Here is a 27,801-nt window from a genome sequence, read left to right as displayed (position 1 = left end):
GCATGTGAAAAGGTGAACAAAATGTGGCCCCTCTCTCTCTCTCTCTCTCTCTCTCTCTCTCTTTTGATGACAACACCTGAAAAAAAATCTGAAAACCAAGACATCATTTTCCCCTAGGCTGACCTGGAAAAGTTTCTTATAAGATTTGACTGGAATTGGAGTTGAACATTGAGGCTTGGAAATAATTTTAAGAAGTAAAGAGGGGCAAAGATAGATCATTCCCAGCGGGAAGTCTGAAGGACATGTAACAAAAAATGAATAAATCGAATTGGCTGCGGCAGAAAGTTCATGTAAGGTAATAATTATAATATTTCTGGAAAAGTAGGTGAGAGTAGGATTGATAGAGGACCTTGTTTGCTGTTCTACTGTTATGTATTTGATTCAAGAGGGCAGGAGAATTTATTGATCTTTTTTCTTTAATTAGGGTAGTGACATGATAAAGCAGCTACCAGAAGAGGAATGTGACAGTGGTATGTAGCAAGGATTAGGTGGGAGCAAGTGCTGGCAAAATTCGTGATGGGAGTTTAAATTGCCATGTCCAGGAGTGGACTCCCATCTGCCTGATTGATGCCCTTGTTGGACGGAATGTGTTGATGTGACGGATGGGGATACACTTTTTGAGGAGAAGGAAGAACTCGTGGGAAAAGAAAGATGATATTTCTCTGTGGTGGGGGGATCATCATGATGAAACTTTTCAGAGCTGGATTAAAGGAATGGGCCAGTGCTCATGCCTCCATAAGGGAGAGTCAGCAAAGTATTAATACTGACTTTGCAATCGCTTCTCGGCCTTTTGACCAAGATCAAGTGTAGTATCAATACTGACTTTGCAGGTACAAGATAGAGAAGGAGTGCTCTGTGGCTCATCCTTTCGCACAAGCACTGTCGAGTCCTTCCCCAGACAGCAAAGGCCCGTGTATCTTTTCACATCTCCTACAGGCAAAGCTGCAAAATAAGGAGTGCCCTGGTTGTTACAATACTAATTAACCCTTGGGAAAAAAAAAACTAACACCACCCATTTGATGCAAAATGAAATCTTCAGGTTTAAAACAAAACCTGCAGTGAAGAGAGGGTCATCTGAAGTTCAGATATAAAGCCTTTTCTTCTCAGCCGGGTTCCGGCCCTTATGCTTTGTTCCACTTTGATTTCTGTAAGCCAAGCATCAGTAGAATCTCTGAGAAAGGTGATGGGATATGCTTCTGTGGGTGCATTTAATATTACTCCTATGACATAACTTCGTGTTAAAAATGGTTGCTTTTATTACTATAAACGCCCCCAGTGAGGATGCTAATTTAGTCAAAAATTTTTGATAGGCTCATCTCTAGTTGTAACGCACAGATCATTTTTTTAAAGTCACACATGCCTAACTGGTTTTCTGTAGTTATAAGTGGTTCGGTGCTACTTTCTGTTGAATTAGCAGTTGCTGAGTAGTTGAGTCTTTGTCCGATCCTGCAATCCACTAATGTGATAGTTAATGAGAAGACATCAGTCTGGAGAAAGGTAGTCAATATAAATCAGTGTTTACAAAGTGTGATTAACTCTGAAATATTTCATCAATGCTGTGGTCCCAGGCAGACTCTATGCTAATTACTAATCGCTGTGAATGTTTCAGGGGACTTGGCTGGACCCTGAGTACTGCAAACATAGAGCAGCAAAATTGCAATTATGCTCGGACTGTCTCTGATGACAATTCATGCATTTGGTGTGATGACCTCCCCCTTCCCAAGAGGACAATAAACAGAATGCATTTTCATTAAGATACTAATGCACTTAATCACAAGGGGAAAGGGTTAGGAAGCAACGGAAGACCTCCAAGCACTATGTGACAGAGCGGATGGGGAAGGAGGCTTTGTGTGAAAGACAACTGCTTCAGAAAACGGTAGCAGCTCCTAAATGCTTCCTGCACACCGGCATGGCGACTAACCGGAGCTATTTAGAGATTCTGCTTATCTACTTAGCGTTTCAAACATGGAGGTACTACCACAAAGGATGAAAAGTCTAATAGTAAGAGTATGACTTCAACTAGATTTTCTAGTGTGTAGCATTGTCATGGTGCTTGAATGCTTGGCTTTAAATATGCAGATAATGGTGACCCTCAGTAACCGTCTACCCAGCACAGCACTGTATTGCCAGGCTCCAGTGGGTGCTGCAGTAATTCCTAGGTCATTCATGTGCCTACTCCCTAGGGACTCACATATCTATATCTATATCTATATCTATATCTATATCTATATCTATATCTATATCTAATCATCCATGATAATACAGTCCTTTTGTTGGCATTTTATGACCCATAATCCAACTAAATGTTTCTTTAAGGTCCTCAGAGTCTGAGGGACTAATACTCTGCAATGATGGACTAAGTGTAGCATTTTTAGTCTTTCAAACAAAAAGATCCCCAAAGCTTCCACATAAATTAGTTTTATAAAAGAACAGAATGATCTTAAGGGTTGCCTCCATGGTGGAGTAGGCTAAGCCTCCTCCTACAGTGCCAATGTGCCATGTTGGTGCCAGTCTGAGTTCTGGCTGCTCCACTTCTGATGTGATTACTTGTTATGGTGCCTGTTCTTGGGCTCCTGCACCCATGTGGGAGACATTGAAAGAATCTCTAGGTTCCTGGCTTTGGACAGGCCGAGCTCCTGCAGCTGCAACCGTTTGGGGAGTGAACTAGCAGATGGGAAAAAAATCTTTCCTTTTCTATAAATCTGCGTTTAAATAACAACTAAATAGTTAAATAGATACATCTTTTAAAAATTCATGTAAAATCTTCGGAGGAGCTCCTTCATGGTCTCCTCAATGCTGGCTGCATTTTCAGAGGTTGTCGACCAGCATCCATATCCAGCTCCAAGGCAGTCCTCACATTCCCTGTGAGTCTCCCATGGGACTCGCACAGGTGGATTGGAGCCTGCGGAGTCGGGCTGCAGTGACAGCGCCCACTGCCTTGGAGGGGCTAGTCCGTCCTGGGTCTCGCAAGTCTCACAACTGCTTTTCCTCACACTCTGTTTTAGGTAATATAGAATACAGCTGCCCTGCCACAAACGAGTGCGAAATCACAAAGCGCAGACGTAAATCCTGCCAGGCTTGCCGCTTCATGAAGTGTTTGAAAGTGGGCATGCTCAAAGAAGGTAAGGTGCTCTACGAGTATCTATGCTTTCACATGGGGGAGGGAGAGGGAAGGAGGTGCGCAGAGGGAGGTTGGCATTGCAAGGAGTGACATCTGTGTTAGAGTAACCAGAAAGAGATAGGGTGACAGTGAGTACCCAGCATCCAATGGTGTGGTGCTTCTTTCGCCTGAACTCTCTGAGTCCCCGTGGCTAACTGCTTGACACACACAAAAGGGAACCAAGTAGGACGTATCTGAAGTGCAGTTCAGTCCAGCAGGTGCGCTGGCCTCTTCGGCTCTTGCCTATACCATTAGTGGAAGGCAAAGCCAGATGCTACTGCTGTTGCCTTTCTGTTCTTTTTCTCATTTATTGCTAGTTTCACGGAGAGACCTATTTTTAAAATCTTAACATTAGGTTTAAAAGACTACGCATTTCCAACCTTAATTCTTGTACTTATTTTTAATAATAAAGACCTTGCTATAAAATATTAAAATTGTCTCCCACTGGGGATAATAGGAGTAAATAAAAAATAATAACAGTAGGCTTATACTCTCTCTACCCAGGTAGCCTAAGTTACACAGTTAGTAATTGGTAAAACCACGAAAGGAACTCACTGATTCTAGATGCTCCTTAACTATTCCACGCGTGAAGATTCTAAATTGTTCATTTACGCATATCTAGTGTAACTAACATGTCAGCTTACAAATGGAGAAAATTTGCTCATTTTGTGAGGGAAATGTACCACTTTTATGTGTTTTAGTTTTTTTTTAAATGGGATGTGTGTGTGTGTGTGTGTGTGTGTGTGTGAATTTTACACATTGTGTTTATATTTTTATTTCCTTCTCATCACAGATTTTACCAGAGTTAAGAAATATATATGAACAACAGAACAAAAATATCGTAATCCAATTCTAAAAGAAAATTAGGTTAATTAAATGCTGAAATGTGTTGTTTCTGTTGCCTAGTATGGATAGGTTTGGTTCCTGGGGCTGGTCTTATCAGTTTATAAACTTTATTGCTACTGGAAATCCCCTGTTCTAAATTTCTGAATCTGAATAGATTTGTGTTACTTCCCCAAGAATGAGCCAGAGGTTTGCAGTTGGGGATGTCATTACTAGATCTAACAGTTTTCCTTGGCTTATTCTAAGATTGTTGCCATGCGCAAAGTCACGGAATGATGAGTAGATCAGATGATATTTACGTACATGGAACTCATGCGGGATTCCTGTACCTCTCACCCGTCTGATCAAAAGAAGAAGAACCCCATTCTTTCTCCTCTTCAACTTGGCTTCTCACCTTGAAAAATAACTGTGTACAAAGGAGGGTAGAACTTTATAATTAAAGTCTTATGAAAAGATGACCAAGATGTGCTGTGAAATATAAAGTAAAAAAGGTGTCTACTAGTATGATTTCACACACACACACACACACACACACACACATACATATAACTTATTCACACACAAGGAGATTTAAAAGGATCGTGGAAAGGAAGTTTAAAAGATAATCTGATGCAAGCAAATGCTGGAATCTATACATAGCTTCTTTAAAACATTTATTTTTATGAGCTGGCTGAAGCCCCCTCTGTGCATGGATTTTAAATATTTTTTGCACCCAGAATAAGCCTATCCTTTACTTCCATTTTTCATGAGCTTTTGGAAAGACGTGTGTGTGTGTGTGTGTGTGTGTGTGTAAGAGAAAGAGAGAGAATAGAAAAAAGGATGGTAGGAGGTTAACACACACATACTATTAATTATGTTTCTGAAGAAATAGGAGGAAGGATACGTGGAGATTTGTGATATGGTTTTACCTGTTCAATGGCCAGGAGTATGGGGGATACCTTTTACTGTATAAGCTTTGGCTAAGTTGGGATTTTTCAGTCAGTATGTTTTATCTTCATGAATGTTTTTTGAGGTCATTCCATATGCCAGCCTCTCTTGCTAGAGAAAACATAACTAAAAACATCAGGTGGACATTTTTTGATTAAATTCAACAAGACGCAGACAGTAACACACACACAAAAAAGTTTTTTTTCTTTTCTTCTCTTTCTTTAAAATTTTATTTATTTATTTGAAAGGTAGAGTTATAGAGAGAGACAGGGAGAAACAGCCATCTCCCACCTGCTGGCTTGTTCCCCAGATGGCTGCCAGGCCACAGATGGGCTCTCCGAGCCCAGGGAGCAGCAGCTTCTTCCAGGTTTGCCGTGTGGGTGAAAGGGCCCAAGAACTGAAGTTATATTCCACTGCATTTCCAGGCACCTTAGCAGGGAGCTGGATCAGAATTGGAGAAGCTGGGGCTCTTGGGGTTCTGGTACCATAGGCCATGGCTTCACCTGCTATGCCACCGTGCCAGCCTCAACTTTTCTTTTTAGTTTGGATGATAGTCATAACTTACTTCGTGGAAGTAGAAAACTTCATCTTAGCAATTGTCTTTAGCCTAAAACAGAGAAACAAACAAGATACTTGAGAATCTAACAAGTGATCAGCTGTCACTTTCCTGTCTGACTTATAATTATACTGCCACTTTGTTGGGCTGTAGAAACTGTAGCTAAACTTTGCACTCTTTCCTAGATTTAGTAAGAATACTTTCAAACCCTTAAAAGTTCAGGAATCATTTTCCAAAAGCAAATCAGTATTTTAGAAACATTATAAGAGTGTTATATTAATGAACATTATTTTCAGAAACTAAATATGAAGATGCACCTTTATTTCTAGTCAGGCAGGATTTTTTGATGAGTTTGATTGTATTACTATAATTTATTCAACTGTTTGTCCTGCCAAGTTTCAGAAGCCAGAGGGAAAAAAAGTCTTCCGTTAAATAAATGCCTCCTTGTGGTTTCTAGCAGGAGCGATACTGAGCAATGCTGAAAGAGGGTGGTAAGAGTGGATGAAGAGGTGTGAACTATGTTTAATTAAACATTGTTGGTGAAAGTAAATGGGACAGAGCTTATCTATAATTCACACCTCTTCAGTTGCCGCTATCAAGCCGTTAGAGGATCTGTTTTCAAGGGAATTGCTGCTGTTGCTGAGATACTCAAATAATAATTTATTTTCCATTACTCCCTTATATCCACTTGAATGGGAAAATACCAGTTCTCTAAGCTTGTCCTGCTTCACATAGAAAGAATGGGTTAGATATGAGTAAACATAGAGTATTCTTCTTCCTTTGTACTTAAAAATGCAGTGAAATATTGCATTACACCCTGCATATAAATGCACCATTATGTGTGGCCATCTCCTTGGCTCAAGACTTCCTTTCTGGGCCTGGAGAGAATGATACTGTCTTAAATGTATCTTTATGGATGGAGAGGGATTTCAGTCCCGTGCAGTATGTCAGAGATCATGATGTAGTAAATCTATTCAAATGTAAACCTGTTCAATTCAATTACCAGTTCATAATACAATTTGCTGCTACAACCCCCATGTTGACCACAGCAGTCCATACAGGCTGATGGCACAGCAGGTCTGGAAATTTACAGACAAAAATCTATTTACACCAACAAACAGCATTAATTCTGGAATCTGAAATGAAATCAAATTTCCACAGCTTTGATAGGAACCATCTTTTCTTTAACAGGTATTTTTAGTCAACTAACCAAGTGCATTTTAGTGTCACCTAAGGGAAATGAAGAAGCTTTCATTAAATAAGTGATTTATAGGAAAATGAGACTTTGGCTCTTCGAGAAAATAGTAATGCTTAGTTTTTTTGTGGGCTTGAATTTCTGCTAAATGAGGCATATGGCTTTCAAACATATATGACTGTAGGTGGGAGTGTGAAAGGGAAGCTACGGCTTAGTATGTAAACACTTCTAGTTGCGTTACACTGTGAATAATTGCATTCTTACAAGACACACTTTCTCATTCTCTAGCACCAGAGTTGTATCCAGTAAGGGTTTTTAATTTTTCTAAATTTTAACATTTTATTTATTATTATTATTATTATTATTATTATTATTATTATTATTATTATTATTGCTGGTTCATTTCCTAAATGGCCTCAGTAGCCTAATCTAGGCCTGGCCAAAGTCACGAGCCAGAAACTGAATCCATATGGGTAGTCGGGATCCAACTAGTTCAGGCATTACCTGCTGCCTCCTAGAGGACACAAAAGGGGGACGCTGACATTGGGAGCCGAGCTGAGACTTGAACCCAGGCCCTCTGATGGGGAATGCATACCTCCCACACAGCTTCTTAACTATATGGGAAAAAAAATGCTTTTTAGAGTTTGTGGATCTGAGAATTATTACCAGTTGAAATAAAAGAGAGGCGGAGAGAAAGAAAACAGATTGTTGTGTTGGAGAAAGCAACAGAATGTCACACCGTAGCAAAACTTTGAGAAGTGCTGTTAAAGAAGTGATATTTTGCTCAACCCAACTGGTGCTACCACTCAGGGTCCTGAAAAATCCTCTTCATCTTTCTTTCTGCTCAAGTTTGCTGGCAAACATCACAAATGATGGGACAGTATTATTTTTTCAATATTATACCATGCCACATGTCAGGGAAAACTCATCTATTACGTGGTATCTCGTCCCAACATTCGCTTTTCATTTTTTTCAGGTATTGCTTATTTGAAGAAAAAAACGAGAACTAATCAAAGTACACCTATAAATCTGGTCAAGACTTATTTTTATTTTGATCTTTCTCCTTGGTTATTTAAAGGCTATTGCAGGATGTAGTGGTTCAGTTTTCTCTGTCACTGGCAAACAGATACATTGTATGAAAGCGATAGCTATTTTTTATGTAGGTAAGAATCCACTGATCAAGGGAATGAAGAATGTTTTTGTTTATTTGCACAATGGACTTAATCTTGGCAAATCAAGTGTTTTTCTTGTGCTCTGTTAGGTGAACAAAAGACCCATAGTAACACATAATACTATATTCTGCCCAGATCAGCCTCCACACCAGAGTGCATTGCCAGAGTGTAAACAGATCTGGCATAGCACAGAACTGGCTTAGTTATATCATGCCAAGAAAGAGAGCTACATACTTCATCTTAGAACAAAATGCGCTTACTTAAACTTTGTAATCTTCAATCTTATCACCTGCAGAGTGGTGGCATCCATAATCGTATTTGCAAATAAAGTGGTGTGAATACTGGATAAGATTATGCAAGTTAAGTGCTTACCCTACCATGTGGTTTGGATTGTGGACAAGATCGACAAGGGCTACTGTCAGAGATAATGCAAGTCCAAGTTTAGGGTTAGATGAGTCCAGAATCAAGACCTGACCTTGCTGTTGGATAAGAGGCAATTGTGTAACTTCTTCAAGACTCTGACTTCAACCTAATTATTTGTAAATCCTGGCCTGGAGATTGACTTATACTGTGAGTTTTCAATAAAGACCAAAAGATGCCGTCTATACACAGGGTATGGCAGCCTATTAGCAGGAGATGCTGTGAGCTCAAAGCTGAATATTTCCTCTATCATGTTGACTTGGGGACCACACCAAAGTTGATGTAAATGTATTGTCCTTTGGCACTGTCAGTGGCCTTGCGGGTACTTTCCAAAGGAATGCAATCCATAGATGAGAATTTGCTTGGAAATTTTCTGAGGACATCTTTGATGTCTGACCTTAGGTCAAACGAAGAGAGACAACAGCATAAAAAGGAAGAAGAGAGATTTCCACCCAAGCAGTTTTCACCAATATTGTTTGAAAAAAAGAAAAAGACTAATTCTTGTCTAAAAAGAAAGCACTTCATTCATTATGTCAAAAGTAAAGCAAAGGGGAAGACAAAGAATAGGAGACAAGGCAGATGTTACACCAGAGGGCTGGGCGAATCACACACATCTTCAAATGGGCAAGAAGACTTATGAGAAATCTACCAACCTCATTCGAACACTGAAATTTTGTCTTTTCCCCCTTATTTATTTCGAGATGACGCAGAGAGAAAGACAGAAAACTTGATTGATTTCACTCCCAAATGCGTGCAACAGCTAGGGTTAGGCCTGGGACTCCATCTTGGTCTTACAAGTGGGTAAAAGGATTCACTTATTTGAACGATCGTCTGCTGCCTCCTCAGTTGCATGGCAACTGGATCAGGAGATGGAGACAGCACTCAGTCCTGGATTCGTCTATGAGGGAAGTAGGCATATTGAGCAGGTGTACAATTGCTGTCCCAGCCCCCATTTTTGTTTTTAAGATTTTGATGTGGACCTGTTGTAGATGCATAGCAAAATGTCTTCCTCTTGAATGTACACCGGTTTCCCTTAGCCCCATAGTCCTTGCTAAGATGTACAACATTTTTCTATGAAAATTCAAGGAGACAACACAGTGGAAAGGCTACAGAAAATCAGTTATAGTAAATGCTCAACACACACTTGTGGAGTTTCTTTCATGTACCTGACAATTTATTGTGGTTTACCTTTTGATTCCAGTATTCTGATCAGTTAGCATTTAGCGTATCCATTCAGCTTTAAGGGTCTCTATTCCCATAGGCCCAGGGGGACAGTCAGAAACATATTACTTTTGCTCTGTCTTGAAGTTGAGCAAAAGATCAATACATGTATACACACCAGTTTATCTGACTTTCAGTAGACATATAATTCCTGCAGAGACATTATACTATTGGATAACCTGTAGACTCTAAGGATACTGAGTATCTAGAGGCTGAAGTCAGTGAGGTTGGCATTACAATGGGAACTCTGCCCTCACAGGCATGGAGAATGAAGTGTGCTCTTGTGTAAGTTTTAGCAAATGCCTCTGATTGTTTTTCACCTACCTCCAAAAAAGCTGGAAGTAGGTTACTTTTGTTGAAGTTTCATGGAAATGATAGTTAAAGGAGCAGTAAAACAAATACAAGCAACTGAGTAAGTGGGAGTGGAAATATTGATTGTGTGTTTTTGCCCACATTTGAAAAACTTCTCCTCTATAACTCCTCACGTTTCGTACCATCTCCTGTCAATTTATTGAAGTGCATGCAGTCAGTATAGTTTTACTTTCCTGGGCATTTAAAAATCTCATCACAGATTGCTGTGATTGCTACCAAACAGATTTTGTTTGAAGTGTTGTTCCATTTTTTTTTTAAACAAAAGTATTGACAGCAGTAAAAGGGAAGAAGAGGACGCTTCTATAATGTTAAATACCTTCTAAATACTTCCTCTGGGAGAGGAAATAGTCATTAACAATATAGTGGTTGCATGCTTCATTGATGCTCTTTCTTGACTTTCATATCTGATTTGAGTTCTTTAAAGTATGTTTCAATTACAGAGGCGCTCAATGTTATGTGTACACTTTTCCACCCACTTCTTAAAACCCTGCAAGCTATAACCATGACAATATCAGGCAGATGATAAAAATAATGTAGTTGATTCTTTAGTTCTGTTAAAGATGAAATAAAATCAGAGATCGGGAAGGTTCATTTGGAATAAGCCATCATGCAATGTTGGAAGAGTTACTAAGTTTATTAAGGCTCAATTATCACATTAAAAATTTACAAACTATAGGGTCCAGTGTGGTAGTTTAGCAGCTGAAATCCTCACCTTGCAAATGCCAGAATCCCATATGAGCACCCATCCTAATCCTAGTGGCCCTGCTTCCCATCCAGCTCCCTGTTTGTGGCCTGGGAAAGCAGTCAAGGACAGTGCAAAGACTTGGAACCCTGCACCCCATGGGAGACCCAGAAGAAACTCCTGGCTCCTGACTTTGAATTTGCTCAGTTCCGACCATTGTGGCTGCCTTTGGAGTGAATTAACAGATGGAAGATCTTCCTCTCTATCTCTCCTCCTCTCTCTATATCTGACTTTGCAATAAAAATAAATATTTTTTAAAAATTTACCTACTATAGAAGAAAGAGATCCAGGTTGTTTTAGATTTAGTTATTTAGATAAGGAACCCTGCAAGGTCCATGGCAGATAAAGTACAAATAAGAATAGCAATCAGATTTGAGCAGGTGTTGGTGGTACAGTGGTTAAGGTGACTTGTGGGATACATACGTTCCACTTGGAGAGGATAAGTTCAAGTCATGGCTTTGCTCCCGATTTCAGCTTCACAGTAAGGCACACCTAGGAGGGAAGAGATGATGGCTCAAGTAGTTGGGTCCCTAACACCGGCATGGGGGACCATGACTGAATTCCATGCTGCTGGTTTCTGGCTGGGCTAGCTTTGACTGTTGTGGGCATTTGATGTGTAAACCAGCAGATGAAAGGTTTTTCTGTCTCTCTGGCGTTCAAAAATAAATAAGTAAAAATAAATAGCTAAAAATAAAAATAAAGCATGTCATATTCCCTGGCTATTCTGTATCTACATCAAGCCTGTTGCTGTCTTCGACAAAAGGGTTCTTTTCTGCTTCACAGGATGGCCAATTGCCCACACCTCTGCACAGCAGGCCTGTACTGGTCTGAAATATTCATCTGAGGGTAGAGGAAATAGAAAAGATATGTAGAGATGTGAGGAAATAGTGGGACTTGTGGGCTTATTTGAAAGTTTTAAGTCAAGGTAGTAAGGCAATGACATTGATTGGGGGGGTTCCTAAGGATTTTAGTGTGGGAGAAGTGGGCTGCTCATCTGGAGTTTGAGATGGCTGAAGGTGAGGAGGCAGATAATGATGGAGAGTGGTCCTGGCAAGTCTCTTACAGCACTCTCAGCAGACTGCTTGGTCTCACTGATTGGAAGTTGCAGTAAGCAGGATGTATCAGGAGCAGTGGATGGAGAAAGACTGAAGACAAAGACAAGACTCAAGACACCATCTTTCAAGGATCTTGTGTCATCCGTGTCCAGCCTTAATCCTTTGCACAAAGCATCTCAAATCCTTCAGGAATTGCCAGACTGTTTGGATTAGTAGACTGTTTCGCTTTGAGCAGTGAACTAATAGGGCTGACCTATGTTGAGAAAATTTTTGAGTGGAAGAACACAGGAGCATGGTAGGAGAATGGAGAGAGAGAGGTGTCTTCTTCCACATTAGAAGGTCCATGGCCCTTTTCTTTGTTTTTCTTAGAACAATCTTTATAGTCTGTTTTGTGTTTTGTTTTTGTTTTGAAATAGAAGTTGTTTTCTCTTTTTGGACTTACTATTTATTTGAAAGGCAGAATTACAGAAAGAGGAACAGACGGGTATCTTCCATGCCTTCATTCACTTCTCACATGGCCACACTAGCCGGGCCTGGGTCAAGCAGAGTGGAGCCAGATGCTGTAGCTACATCCGGGTCTCCCACACGAGTGGCAGGGGCTCATATCCCTGAGCCATCATCTTCTGCTTTCTCAGGCACATAAGCAGAGAACTGGATCAGAAATCAAGCATCATATCTGTACCACAACACTGACCCCTATTTCTACACGTTAGAGAAGGCTATCTACCTATCTATCTATCTATCTATCTATCTATCTATCTATCTATCTACACACATACTAATGTATGTTAAGAGGACATTATGCATTTTTTCTTAGCAATCATGATATTGTTCCAACCAATTGTTCTGAACCCTCAGTCTATAAAGAAAAAGGACCCAGCGCTGTTTTCCTGTAGCTCTGGCTTGAGTCTTGATTTATATACGACAGTGGGAATGCTGTCTTCTGGATTTACCCTAACAGCAAGAGTGACAAAGGGCACTCTGACTTGTCTGGTTACCTTCCTGTTTCATACTTTCTCTTTTAATAAAGTGTTCATTTAATAGCTATTGCATGTTTTGTTGCAGGTTTTCTTTTAAATATAAGTCTATTCAGTGTATCTTATGACAAGTGGATGTGTTTGTGCTTAAAGAACAATTGCTTAGTACAATTGATCCTAGCAAAATATCTTTTGTAAAAATCTCTTAAGAAGACATTGCCAAGGTGATTTTTTTTACGCAAGTCTAATATCATTATGCTGCCAAGTTGAAAACAGAAATTATTGGTGGGGAAATTTGGGTTCCTACTGCCTTCAAAAGGCAGAACAAAGACAAGGAGAGAGTGCTTTAATGGTATTCAAGGAAAATATTTCTGTGTGAGGTGACAGTTAATAGAACTGTGTTGACCTCGCTGCTGTTTCTTGCACTTTCTGTTGTAATGTTATCCTAAGAAGCTTCCTCATTAATGCAGAGTATTAAACAAAAGTTACAAGTTATAATCTAAGCAATACCAAAGAGTTCCTTCTTTGTATGCTTTTTCTTGACATTAGGCCATTTGGGAATGTATTTAAGGTGCCACAAAAAGTTATTTCATGTACAGATACCGCATTACCAGGTGGTTATTTTTTTCTTCTGCTGTTGATATGAAACTTGAATAGTCTGCCTCGAAATGAATAGCAAAAATTTTGAGGGTCAAACTAACAACACACATGCTTGAGAGCTTACTGTATCTTAGGCCATTCACTGTGAGCTCTGGTTTGATTTTAATTTTTCTGGTAATCCATACGTTGCCCCCCCCGCCCCATGGTAGGGATTTCCCATTTTTACAGAAGAAATATAGTCTGAGAAAGATTATAATTCTTGCTGATGTCCTCATGCTAGTGAGGGAGCTGAGATTCTGGGGTAGGTGTTTTGAGTTTGATCCTATTGCCTGGGCTCTGTATTTGTCTAATACTGTTTCTTCAGAAATAGTCAAGTCTATATTGATTTCAATATTATTGATTTCAAGCTTATGTTCTGTTTCAGAGGCTATGGTTATTGTGAGATACCGAACCCCTCAAAGATTACTTACGTACTCAACCCCCGCCCCTCTTCTTTGCTTTGTGTACCAGGGACCGTGTGTGTTTTAGGGTCTTTACTTACTATGCACTTTTAAATGGACTGTTTCAGGAGGCAGGAGGTCCTCCAGCTCTGTGGGAATGTCATTGGGAACAAGATCGGGTCTCCTGTGCATATGGGACAAGAATGTCTTTTGTGGTGGTTTGCCACTGGAAGATCAGGCCACAAACTTGAACTTCGGAGAGACATGACAGCTATAGACTACGCAAATCAACCCCAGCGGTGTTGCAGTAGTCCTAGTCTGGGAGCCCTTCATTGGAGGTCTCTGTTTTGTCAAACGGCATGTGACATCTTATTTAAATCCAGCTGTAAAGGGTTTTGCCTTGTGGCATAGTTTTATTCTCTCGGTATTTAAATAGTGAAAAGTTCAGAACATTCCTTGTATGTCATGCCTTTGTGGGGAGGACTGATTTGACTCATTGATTTGGGGGAACTTTTGCCTCAGTGGTTTTGAGGCTATAGTCGTAGTTGCCACAGGGGTATTATAATCTTATCTATTGTATAAATGAGGAGAATTGGAGTACTGGTATTCTAAAGATTAGTCCGTACATCTGTATATAATCTATGTGGGCCTTTGAAGACTGTCATTCCCTGTGCATGCCTGATTCTCTGAAATAATTAGTGTGTGTGTGTGTATACATATATTTGAAATTACATTAGAAATGAGGTAGATAGAATCTCTTGCACAAACTAACCAAAATGTGGCTTAAGAATTCTTTGCGCTCCATCATTCTACTCTCCCTGCTTTTGTACTAAGAAAGGACAGAGGAAAAGACTATAGTCATAAGAAACAGGGCTTTCAGCTCTCTTCCTCCAGATTTAATTGGAACACTATTAAAAGTTAATCATTTATTTGATTGTCCCCATTTTTCATTTCCATTTGTGAACTTCAAATAGGAAGCCAGAATTTATATAGCATGTTACGCATTTTTATACCTTTTAAATTATAAAAAATCCCCAATGGATTTAGCCCCAAGGGGAGGAAACCTGCTTCAACATTTGCTCAGGCCCTGGAAATCCAGTGACAGCCTGGTGCATGGTGAGGGAGGCGCAGGCCAGAGCCTATCGGAGTCTATTGGATGTGGATTTTTTTTCCCCACCAGCCTCCAAACAATAGATTTTTATTCCTCATCAACAATGTATAGATGTATCAATGCAGCATTGGTGTTTATGACATTGTACCTAAATTTAATTTAAAGGAATTCTGGTGCGCACTTGAATGAGGCTCATGTATTGCTGTGCTTCATGGTTTTATTTCATCTGGGATCCATTTCTAACTTGTTAATATTCTTTTCCTCTTATTAAGGCTGCATAGAATTCTACTCTATCTATCTTATATCAGTTTTTAGACATGTGTTTGTTCAGCCATCAGTCTCTCTCAACTGAAAATGAGCATTAGCCATTTCCTGAGATTTTCTTCTATAGCTGTTCTCTCTCTCATCTCTTAGTAGGTTGAGGAGCCACCAACCAGCTTCCCTAAGGCAAGCTGTCTGCAAAGGAACAAGCCAGCTGGCTTGGCCAAGGTTGATCAATGATGAGAGGCAGGCTGGGTTCCAGGTTCACAAAAGCCACTCAGTGGAGAGTAGGTCAGCGGCTTCCCCAAAGCCAATTAGCTGGCAGAAGTCTGAGGTACCTGGTGCTAGCCAAATTCCCTGAGCCTGATGGTATTAGTGGGGAGTCCATCCTTGGGCTTCCTGGCAAATCAAACTCAAGTGAATGGCAGATTGTGCTTTTTGAGAGCTAATGTGGCTTTGTGGCTACTAGAACAAGCATCATGCACCTGCCACTCCCACTCAGCTCTACCAAGTAGAATGCCCAGCCCAGGCACAGTGTGTGACTCTCACATGTGATAGACTGCTGTGATTGTCCGTGTCACACATTTGTCATTTACCACACTTCAGCATAAATGGTTTTGAAACTTGACACAAATATGCATCGTTGCATTGAAAATGGATGGCATGGAAATGACTTGGGAAACAGGATATATGCCAGATACCTTTGACAGGAGTGTCAGGATTTCTGCTACTTTCGAAACCCCAAATTGTGAGACACTCTTCTCTTACAGATGACCATCTGTGATGAAATGGGACCCACAGAAATACCCAAGGGTGTGTTTCCTCACAGTTGCCCCAGGGTTATCTTGGATCTGGTCTGTTCCTTGTTTTTCTCCATGAATACATTTTCATCTGTTAAGTCTTTTTGATATAGGCTGCTTCATGGTAACTCTAATATGCTTTGACTGTGGGAAATTTAAAGGATGAGATAACATGCCCAGTATAAATGGATGTGATTCTGCATGGATCTGTATCTGGCTTTTGTACTTATTTCCAGTTTTGTGTTTCATGCAAGCCAGCACATCGTCCCTATGACAAGTCAGGTCCATGTTGTTTGGCCTTCTCTCAGCGCTAGACAGTAACCAGGATTTCCTTGGGCCCTCCTGAGCCCTTACATAGAGGATTTCCCCCAACCAAGCTTTTACCTTACATAGACGTTTGCAACACACACAACTCCCTTCCCTGTTGCTACCTTCCCAGCTATACCTGTTACTTTTTTTATTCTAATTGTTTCTTCTCATGTTAAGGGTGACCACTTGGTGATTCCCAGGCTTATGACCCTCTATCCTAAATATCCTTCTCCTACTCCCCACCGCCCATGGATTCACCTCTCTGCTCTCCCAGACACTTGTCTATTAAGTCTCTTCAGTATCCACATTTTCATCATCATTAGTATATTTGAAGCCAATTAAATGGTAATTACTCCAACTTCAGCCAGTCCTAGGTTATTACCAATTTATGCATAATTTGGAAATATTTGGAAGGACAGTAGTTTCTTGCCTTATAATTTGATTTGATCTCTGTAAATACTTTCATTGGCTATCCTAGAAAAAAAAAGTCCTCTACATCCACTGGAGCAACACAACCCCAAACTTCTATTCTCCTGTTCAGCAGGTGTACTTAGAAGGGTATCTCTGTATTACTCAATGCATTAAGTCCTAGGGATTAAAAGTGAATGTGTCTGGTTTATTTCAGTAAGCATCATGGTAACACTGTCCACAGAAGACTAATGCCATTTGCTTTCTCTCATCGGTGTCATTAATATAGAATAAAAAGCTATAGGGATCAAACAGACATCTTGTGATGGAATTGTTGTGGTTTCTCTAGTGGGTAGCACCAACCCAGTTAACCAATCACTTGGCAAGAAAATGGAGTCAGAGATGAGAATTCCACTTAGTTACTTTGATATGGGACATAGGCATCTTGACTGCTGGGCTAAAAGCCCAACCATGAGATTTCTTATTCTTTGTTGGTTTGGGTTTGTTTGTTTGTTTGTTTGTTTAACTTATTTTAGCATGTGTTCAGTTGTATTTTTTATAAGTTGGAGCAAGAAAAAAATTTCATACATAATGATTTTTAGAAAAGTCACAAACATATTCCTGTGTATATGAATGCCTGTTACATTATTGTGTTTAAGAAGTCATGTTCATGGAGTTTATATTGACCTCTCTGAACATAAAAGCAACTGATATCAATAAAGATGTCTTTCTTCCTTCCCTGCACATTCGATCAGTTAGTAAGCCTGAATGAGGAAACTAAGAGTTGAAATAGCTTGTGTAAATAACTTGTCCAAGATCAGAAGTCCACTAAAGTGGTGAAGCCATGAATGAATGTACAGTTCTCTGACTGCAGTGCCTTGCTGTACTGATATTCCAAGTGAAATCAAAAGGGAAATCCTTTTAAAGTCTCATGAAGCTTCTGTAGTCTCTTAGGACTTCCTTTGGTGAGACAGGAGATGTTTACTTCTGGGACTAATTTTGGTGAGGATGCTGTTAAAATGCCACACTCCTTCCTCATGGCAGATCCTCTGAAATAGGAGAGCTGTTCTGCCACAGGGACTTTTCTAATTTCTGTCAATACGACTCTTGGAAGAACAAGGACATTATTTCTTTCATTTTCCTGTATAGACTCTTCCTGCCTTTCCTTGGAAACGATTTGAAGAATAAGGGAGTTAGCTTCCTCACACTTCTCCACTGTGCCCGCCCTCGTGGCAGAGACTGCCATAGCCTTCAGCGCAGCAGAACAGACTTCCAGGGGCCAGCCTCGGTCCCCGAGTGTCTCTCCAGGTCACCAATGATTTTTGTTTCTGTTTGTAGCATCACGTTGATGCTCTGCGGCCAACAGGTCCAAATTTGTGGTCTGTGAACAAATGTATTTCTCAATGATTTTGCATGTGTCTCTTGTTCTCCACAGAAGTCATTAGTTAGGATCTGAAGAGGGTGGTGAGAAAAATAAAGCGTTGCTAATGGTGACCAAGTGAAAGGAATAGAAATTCAATTCCAAAGCCGTTTGCCCAAGAAATGTTAGAGCATCTCCTGGTTGTCTCACAGATCTTTAACCATTTAGTTATGTGCTCCAAAAGAGAAAAATCTATCGAAAGTTTTGTTAAGGGAGGAAAGAACAAATTCCTCTATCTTTTCCAAGTAATTCTGTTTCTATTTCAAAACCGTTTGGGAACTGGCCTCTTTGAATGTTTCCAAGCTTGTAAAGCTAAGAATTCTCCCCTTCCTCACCCTCCTGACTTAACTTGCAGTCACAGAATCTAACTAGCAGCCTTGGTTAATGCATTGATTGTAACTGGAAACCCAAAAGGAGCTGGTGCTATAGTCAGCTGAACTCTAAACACTCCTGGGAGAGCCAGGTCATTTGCACATTGGCAAACAGCTAATGGGCCAGGGAAGCCAGGTTAGTTCCTGGGACTTGCCTACTGTCTTCCTTGGATCTCAACGAGAGGCATCACTGAGAAAAAGTCTTCAGATGTAAAGTGCTACACACCTCTGCCTTATTCTTCATATTTTCTTTATTTTTTACTTTTTGGGTTTTTTTTTAAGGTCTAGGTATTTTAGAAAAATTCAAAACTGAAGAAAAATTATGACCACTTCTCTTCTAACATCAAACAAAAATTCCAGTAGGTAGTGTGATGGTTTCAGTATTTCTGAAATCTGGAGAGATTGCATTTGGACTTGGACTATAAACACATCATTCTGTAGAGCATGAGATCTTGGACTTTGCTAATATGAATGATTTCTGTTAAGTTACTAAATTCTAGCAAGTCTCAGGTTTTCCAACTGCAGTAGCATTCATATAATGCTTTCCTGCCAAGCTTGCAGTGAAGGTTCAAGAAAATTATGTGTTTAAAATGCTTAGCACGATGGCTAGCAAACAAATATCATATAAGTCTTGGGTAAATAGTAATTATTATTATTATTGTTGTTGTCACCATTCCATTTTTGCCCCAATACTTAGAATCTTGCCTAGCTATACCAACGAAAAATCAGTTCTGTTTGGCCTTAGCCGCCATCTTCTAGGAAATTTTTTTTCCTCTCCAAAATGACCAAGTGTTATGTTCTCAGCAGGTCTGTGCTGTCTTCACATTGCCTGCTTGCTTTGACTTGCTGAGGTCAGAGGTTTCCCCGTAAAGCTCTTTGTGACTCCGGCCTGAGACCCTTGCCTGTATGCAGGAGATCAGAAGGTGACAAGTAGGGTCAACAAAGCCTGCCAGAATTAGAGACCCCTCCGTGAATTCTGTGGGGACAGCAGGGAAGTCTGTCAGGGTCCAGAAACAAATAACCTTGACTCTGTGGAATCCTTCTCATCTGGACATGGATAACTCTTGCTGAGGTGTAATTTACACATATTTTGCTTACTTTTGCTCATGCTACTGGGTGCATCAGTTCTAGTAGGATTAAAAAACTAAGACACTAGTGAAGAAAGGACTTTCCCTTGAGTCCCAAATATTTAATGGCTCCCCTGACCCTTAAAAAGTCAGTTTGTTGCTTCTGTTTTGTTGATATGCGCAAACAACTTGGGTGCAAAGTTGCAGGTGCCTTGGAGCCTGTGAGTTCTCCGTGTGCCTCTTCAAACCCTGTCTCAGAGTCATCACCCTGAAGATGGAAATAGAGAGTCTAAATTATCCTTTGTTTCATCTCTGCCTTCCATCCCTGGTTCCTGCTGTCAGGTGAACGGTGGTCTTGCAGAGTCTCTGTGTGGCACCCGGAATGGCAGTTGTGTACCAGAACCATGATTCCCTAGGCAGTGTTGCAGTATCGTGGCATCAAGGGGACATCGGCATCCGAATGCACACGGCTGGCTTAGTTTTTCTTGCTGCTTGCTTTCAGAATAGTGAGACCACAAAGATTTTGTCTGACTCTTTCTCTTTAGTGCCCCAACCTGTAACTCCACTTTTTACTGGAGAAAGAGGGAAAGGTATCAACCCCAGTTTTCCCATTTCTCAGTGAATTCCAGCCTGTTCCTACTCCCACCGTCTCCCACTACCCCAGCCCACCCAGGTTGTCCTGTTACTAGGGGAACACACACCCTCGCTTTCCTCCACTAGCTTGCATCCAATTGGAGTACTTGGCTATGTATGATTTTTAAGTATTAGAGTATAATGAAGTTAGAAAAATTATTTAGATATAGTTAACATTGCTTGATGTTTTATCTTTATGGGAAATTGTATAGTCTGGGGCGTTCTAAATTACTTATGCTTTATTCCACTTTGTTCTTTTCAAAAACTTAACTTTTAGTGGGAGATAATTCAAGTCATAACATCATCGCCCATGCTCGCCTCCTCCCTCTACCCACCCTCCACTCATTCCGGAGAACGCGGTAACCCTTGTTTTGATAAAGTGGCTGCCTGGGAATTTATGGTCTTTGAGTACTGGTAGCTAGTTAAAGGGATGCCCAAGGCTTTGGTTTTCATCAACAGCTCTACCTTTGACCCCAAAGCATGCAGGGTTTGAAAGGAGAGCCTTATCCATCCAAGAGAACTTGCAGTCTTTGCTTGCGGATGTGCAGCCCTTTGTGGATACTCTGTCTGCAGTTCCTGGCAGGATCAGGAAAAAAATGAACTATGTAGTTGTACATAGATCTGTGGAGTACATTTCCCTGTCCAGGGGAGGTTTATTGCTGACCAGTAAATGTTGGCTAATACCTTATGTCACAGACCAGAGTAGCAGTAATTTGTCGTCAATAGCTGTAATTAGGTTTATCTACGCTCTTACCCAATACCATAATCTTTACCAGATTGTTATTGTTTGGGGCTATTGAGAGAAATTCCAGAAAACTATTTTAACGATTGATTTCACAACAGTTCAATCCTGTAGTGATTCTCGGTTTTATCTATCCCTTCCTCATTTCCCTCTGAAATATTCAAACAGTTTCTCAGAAGAAAATGTCATGAAAGCATGTCATGTATCTGAAAAATAATTAATATAATCGACAGGGATGCTGGTTTTCTGCTGAGGTGTCTTTCTCCTAATCCCACCGTGCAATCTTTACTATTGATTCAGTGGTTAGGAAATTTTGTCATTTGCTATGCATGATACCTGGACTAAATATTTTTTTTCAGGAGCAAGGGTCCTTAAACTATAGAATATTCACATCTGTGTTAAAATAATCATTGAGTAAACATAGGTTGCTTTCACTTCTGTTGCTGGGGTATCGTGTGCGAAGCATCTATGTGTGTAAGAGGGATGGCCACGTGTCTAGAGTGCTTGAATAGATTTGACAGTTTATTCATTGTGTACATTGCATGTAATATTGCAAATGGCACATCAGAGTGTTGGAATCCAGGCGATACGAGTTCAGCACTTAAAGTGTCCAGGTTGCACCTGAACTAGCTGGAGCCTGCCAGCCCCTGCAAGCCCACTGAGAGCATCTGTCTCGCCACCACCTTGCTCATGCTGCCTCCTCTGCAGGCCCTCCGATTCTTCTGACTATGAGCATAAATCATCCACCTGTCAGGAGCTCTTGCTGCCCGGATTATGCAATGTGCCTGCCTTCATTTGGAGGTGGTGTGAGCTGGAGATTGCTGCAAATGGTTTGCATTCATTTTCATGCCATCCCAGCATTTCTTTAGCTTTAATGAGGGGATTAGGGTGGTGACAATGACTTTCAGAGACAATGAGTCTTCAAGATTCTGGAATTTGCTTTGTATTTGGGGATAGCCCAGTGTAAGATTTTTTTTTTTTTTAGTCAAAAATAAACCAGGTTTTTAAACATCTAGGCAAAGGAACAGGGTATTGTACAAAGACAGCTGTCGACAGCTCTATTTATTGGCTTTATAATAATTTCATCCAGCTGACAAACTCAAATTCAGTCAGGTTTATTGCTCTTTCTTATGGAGTTACTTTTGCCTTCTCTCAGGGGTTGACCTTACACAGCCAGGAGCCCCATACCTACTTTTCTCTCCTTTGTTGTTTGTTCGTTGTTCTGGAATTAAAAAAAAAAATTCTTAAACTCTTCATAAATTTTAACATCACCAATAGTTGACACATCAAGGTGAATCATTTTTAAAAAAATCTATTTTGTGTTTGAAATTTCCATCTTCCTTGGTATATTAGGATAACATCAGTGGCAAAGATGGAGACTCTCCACCTGGTCTAGGGAATGAATGAGCATTTAAATGATGAAAATATTCCAGCTGTGTCCATTTAAACTCTTTATATGACATGCAACAAAATGTGATATTGTCATTTTCTTTAATATACCTTTGTGGCAGCTCCAGACCTCAGTTCCAAGGGGACACGCCTAGGAATTTTGTTGTTTTGAACTTAGGAGAATGATCATCTCAATGTATTTCAGAAATGCTGCCATCACACAGGGATACATCAAGCTGTATAACTAGGAGGATTAAAGGGAAATATTACTTTAAAAATGAGGCTTGTATGAGTGACCATCAACTAAAATCAGGGTAGTGAGATGTACCATATGCTCTGTATTGTCAGTCACTATGTCTATAGTTTATTACAGTAACAGAAATTATATCACATGGTAGGATGCTGGGCAGAGTGGGCGTGTTTTCTGGAATATGAAAGTTTCTTTTTGTCACAGAACATACGGCAAAGTAAGCATTAGGTTGAAATGTCTACCTACATTTCTGTCTTACAAGGCCATGGGGCCACCTGCCTGTGTTTCTTTGAGAAAGGTGGTCCATGGGGCACTCAGGAGTGGGAGAGTGACCGGTCCAGGACATCTTTTTGTCCCTGGACTTTCTCATTCTAGTCCTGTTCCTCTGTCAGAACCAATGGGCCCCTCGTTTTCCTTGGGTACCTGCGTGGGTTTTATTAAAATCTCAGACACTAACAATCACAAAGGGCAACCCCTTGCACATTGTACATCTTTCCCACTCATGTGTGTGTGTTCTGTCTAGAATGCACCTCCCTCTGTGTGTGGATCTATTAGATACATATGCACATATACACACACGTGTCCCTTCCTAGGAAATGCCTAGGGTGGATTTTCAGTGAGTACTGAAGACATGGTCCACATGGGGAGGGGAGGTGCCAGGAAAAAAAGGGAGAAAATTAAGTAGTGCTCTGGACTTTTGGTAACTTCATTTTGAGAACTCAAGAGAAGAAATGTTTTTCTCCCTGCAGCGATGAGGACTTTAAGGCATCTTGGTTGCACACACAATGCTTGAATGTGTGGAAGTGTGGCATGGAAACATGTATTCACAGTTTTCAGAGCCCAAGCACAGTTTACCAAGATCATAAACAACCTGCAAATTGGAGCTGGGGCTTTGTCTGTTTCTAACACGGTTAGCGTTTTGCTTGGGTGCTGAGCCGGGGACAGAAGGAGACACAGTTTGCCTGTGACAACTTTCTGCGTGTAGCTCTGGGAAGGCAGCTGGCCGCAGTGAAGGAAGCACACATCCCTGGAAGTTTCTCCGGCAACCAGGAACAAGCGAGTATCGCAGTTCCGAATGGGATAGAAGTGTCAGCTCTTGAATTGTTCTGCTTTTTCTGGGAATGCCGTGGACTCAGCTTCCTGCAGCAGAACGTGTTTCATCATCATTTTTTTTTCCTCGTCACTGACAAACCTAAATGTATGTATATTTTTAAAAAGGAAGAAAAGAAAACAGGAACGTTTGAAGAGTTAAGTGCAACACAACACTGATAAAATCTGATGAAAAATTTCACTCTTTTATCTCTGGAGAAATTAGGTTTATCATCAGGGAAGCATTCTCTTTTCATTTTCTGAAAGGTGCTTTTTGACAGAGCTTTTGCAGTGGACGTCACACTCACAAAACATGCTGTCACGGGGCTATTTGAATATGGTGACAGGCTCATTATCATGTTGAAGACTCCTGACAACACTGCAGTGGGGAAATGGACAGGGCTGCCAATCAGCTGTTGAAAAGACGGTGGTTGAAATAGGGTTTTTTGTTCCAAGAACAGTGGTACAAATTGACTGCATTAATTCTTTTTATTATAGCTGTGCACACTGTAGTTAAGGGCTCCGAAGGGTTTCCATTATCAGTCCCTGTTTGCAGCGGGTTTATTAGGTGGCCATAAAAATGTGTTCCCAGCTGAAATTTGGCAGAAGTGGGAGCCTTTTCCTTTCATACTTACTGTCCTGTGTTTGTGTGTTAGTTTTTACTACAAAAGTGAAGTTTGATAAGGAAGTAGACAGAGCTTCCCAAATCTCACTGCCCTGTAGTGGTAATTCTGTACTGGAGAAGGGCAGGGAATTCCAGCTGATAATCAGTGATGGTCTCTCTGACCACAGGGAATCCAAGATTCTGGGTGGTTATAAACCCAATTTAGAAAAGTGACTGTCACGAGACAGAGTTGGTTGTCACACTCTTCTTGGTACTTGTTTGCTATCAGGTCTTGTCTTGATGACCAAGAAGCAACGTGGGCTTAAAAGTCAGGTCAGGTCTCTCTGCATTCTGATCGACTTCATCAGGGTTTGTGTTTGTAATGAAAGTGTCAGAGTTTCTACCTTTATATGTTTATTTGAAGAAATAATTGTCCTCAAGACTTACTTACTTATCTTTTACAAGAGTATTTAAAAATGATAAAGTTATTCATGTAGTGCTTGAAGCCAAAACCAGATAACCATAGTAATTGTATTCTAGGGTTGTTTTTTTTTAGCTCTGTGATCATGGGTGAAACTTACTGATTTGATTCTCTACCTCAAAGACACCCAGAAAACATCATCAGATTCTAACCTGCACAAAAAGCAAAGACTATTTGTGTCGCTAAGATCTGCATTACTCTTTCTGACGATGATTCATGTTCTATTCTGTGCGTAAGTTACTTCCTGGTGGTCAGATGCTTTGGGAACCCACAAGAGGGATGTTAATTTCCCCTACCATTTGGTGCATTTACACACTTGATTAGAGGCTGCTCTGGTGAAAAAAGTTAGCATTCCTAGGTAAGAGTCAAAGTCTCCCCTGGGGGTAGCTTCGATATTGGAGTTAATAAGTCCAATAGGGTAATCCTTCTCTTCCAGGTTTAGTCCATTCTGACATCCCTCACTAGCTGTGTTTTAAATGTGCTTCTCATGGTGGTATTTTATATCCATATGTATCCAACAAGCAAAATCATGTGGCTTTTAAACCCTGCATTTGAGAAAAAAAAATCAGACAAAGCATTTGATTCCGTGGTTAACATATTGCTTGGGACTTCTGCTTCTTAAATCGAAGTGCCTGTGTTCAAATCCTGGCACAGCTCCTGATTTTACTTCCTGTTACTGTGTACTTTGGAGGCAGTAGTGAATGGCTCCAGTTCATGGGAACCTGCCACCCACATGTGAGACATAGATTGAGTTCTTGGCTCCTGGCTTCAGCCTGGCCCAATCTTGGATGTTGCTAGCCTTTTGGCAGTGAACCAGCAGATAAGATCAAACTCTCTCTCATTGTCTCTCTCAAATAACTAAAAAAGTTTTACAAGTTGAATTTTGTCATTCGACATTTGTTTAATGAAGCTGAAGTTTGATATTTGCCCTCTTAGGTCATTGGTTTCTGTGCGGAGTTGCTGGGATGCTAATTTCATTTTTGTCTATATTCATTGGATCTTTGAACAATTCTGTGTTGATGATTTCTTTTGTTCCCAGCAGTATTCTAGTTGATGGGGATGAATAGTGAACGGAGTTTCCAGAGGTCCTGTCTCCAGTGAGGGGTGGGGAGTGGAGGTGGCAGGAGAGCACATAGGAAGGGTGTCTACCACAGTCTTTGTTGTAAAATGAGACCTCCAGAATGAGCAGACTCCAACTAGGGAAGGGTAGGAGAAAAGGTGTTCTCAGTGAAGAGTTGGTTGACACAAACTCAGAGGCTTAAAAGAGTTTTGTTCCTTTGAAGAAATGAAATTTGCCAAAACTGGCAAAGGAGCTTTGGATGGTCTGAAGAGGCGGGTTACTAGTGATGAAGATGGGGTGAGGGACATAATCATGAAGGATGGCGAGATTCAGTTAAGGATGTTGGGCTCTTCCTCGAGGATGCTGAGCATTTCCAAGAACTCTAAGTGCGGAGTGTTTGAAGGTTTTGCTCTTTCTTGTTTTGCTTCACACTGAATTCTAATTTAAGGGAGAGACCATGCCTACAATTTGCGGAGTAGATAGATGAGCCAGCAGTATTGGCCTGAGGGTGAAGTGTGCCTAGACTTGTGCTTTTCAGGGCAAACGTTTCCCTGTTCTATCCAAATTTATGTCCATACTCTTTGTGTTCCTGATAAAATCTTAAAATAGAACTGTTTATTTGCATGTTGTAACGATTGAGCCAGTGTTTATTTCTGTACTTCTCAATGTCCCTAGGATCAGAAAGGTGCTTTCTCCAAACGGGCTTTTAGTTTGAATTTTGAAGAGGGGTCCTGTCCATTTCAACCTTCTTTTGCAATCACAAACACTATTGCTTGTGAGTACAGAAAGGGTATGAGTGAACGTTTAATGCTACAGACTCTAAGACCCTTCTGATTCTAAAAATCCATTATTCTATTCATGAGGATATCATATTAATCACTGCATAACTGAAGAATGTACCCTATCAACCTCAAGTTTTTTGTGTAGTTTTTAGTCTATGAATGTTGTGCGCTCTTTATTCACAAAGGATATGATAGATTTTTTTCAAAGAAATATAGTAATATCTTTGTAATGACTTTAATATTTACGTAATTTTAAGTATGTGGACTTTTGTAAGTTTAAGAAAACAAAGCTAGGAGTATCTTCACTTTCTGAGTACTTTAACTTTTACTGTTTAGTACAAGGGGAAGCAACCTTCAAAATGATCCCTAGAGCATATTTACCATTATGAAATAGGAACCTGTTTTTTGAAAAGATCTTACGTATTTATTTGACAGGCAAAGAGGGAGGGAGGAAGGGAGGAGGAGGAGGAGAAGGAGAGAAAGAGAGAGAGATCTTTCATTCTTTAAGCTATTGGTTTACTCTCCAAACAGCTGCAGCAGCCAGACCTGGGGCAGGTCAGAGCCAGGAGCCAGGAGTTTCCCTGGTTATCCCATTAGGGACAGGGTTCTAAGCACTTGGTCCATCTTCTACTTTTCCTAGGAGCATTAGCAGGGAGCTGGGTCAAAAGTAGAACAGCTGGGGTTTGAATCCCTTCCTCTACAGGATACCTGCACTGTGGCACCATAATTCTGGGCCCAAATAACTACTTATTAACAGGAGTTTGCTAATGAAACTGCTGTAATAGAGAAAATAATCATTCACCCTTTATTTATTGATATATTGGCCCTTATTAAGCCTAGTTCATATGCTGTTACTTGATGGGACACATTTTCTCTTTCTTGTTTCAAGTGTGCTATTCAGTTTCTGTTTTTCTGACTAAGTATTTGTAGACTAGGCGTTAATTTATCCAAAATAAATAAATGTAGCATGCCTTCATACAGAACTTGTTGTGTGTGTTTCCTAACTCTGGATAATAAAGAAGAGTATTGCTTTTTTTTTTTTTAAGCTGATACCATACTGTAAAGATCAGCATTCCACTAGATGGAGCAGAGTAGAAAGGGAACTAGGGGGAGTGTGATGATGCATTGTGAGAGCTTGGTTGGCATCTGGGGGAGTAAAAAGAAAAGGTGGCTTCTATGGGGAGATGGGTATGATAGGAAATAGCCAGTAAGGATGAAAAGTAACCAGGAAATGTGTAAGTTAGAAGAAAAAACAAGGCACCTATGAATGAAGGAATTGCCAGTATACAGATGCAATTGTAAGATTTACGACTACAAAGTAGTTGCCTTATCAGAGATAGTTAT

The 27,801-nt window shown here is 40.4% G+C and overlaps 1 protein-coding gene across 5 annotated transcripts in view; it reads left to right on the top strand.

Annotated features, from left to right (window-relative positions):
- The window catches only part of ESRRG (estrogen related receptor gamma), a 607,759-nt gene that overhangs the window by 453,335 nt on the left and 126,623 nt on the right, over nucleotides 1-27,801 (top strand). For all 5 annotated transcript variants that reach the window (XM_058669188.1, XM_058669186.1, XM_058669189.1 and 2 more), the window contains one exon: nucleotides 3,006-3,122. In XM_058669188.1, the coding sequence (XP_058525171.1) occupies nucleotides 3,006-3,122 (117 nt within the window). The remainder of the gene's footprint in view (nucleotides 1-3,005; nucleotides 3,123-27,801) is intronic.

The sequence above is a fragment of the Ochotona princeps genome, chromosome 10, assembly GCF_030435755.1.
Source record: "Ochotona princeps isolate mOchPri1 chromosome 10, mOchPri1.hap1, whole genome shotgun sequence".
Taxonomy (NCBI): Eukaryota; Metazoa; Chordata; class Mammalia; order Lagomorpha; family Ochotonidae; genus Ochotona; species Ochotona princeps.
The sequence above is the reverse complement of the archived record's forward strand: the minus strand, read 5'-3'. Positions and strand labels throughout refer to the sequence as shown.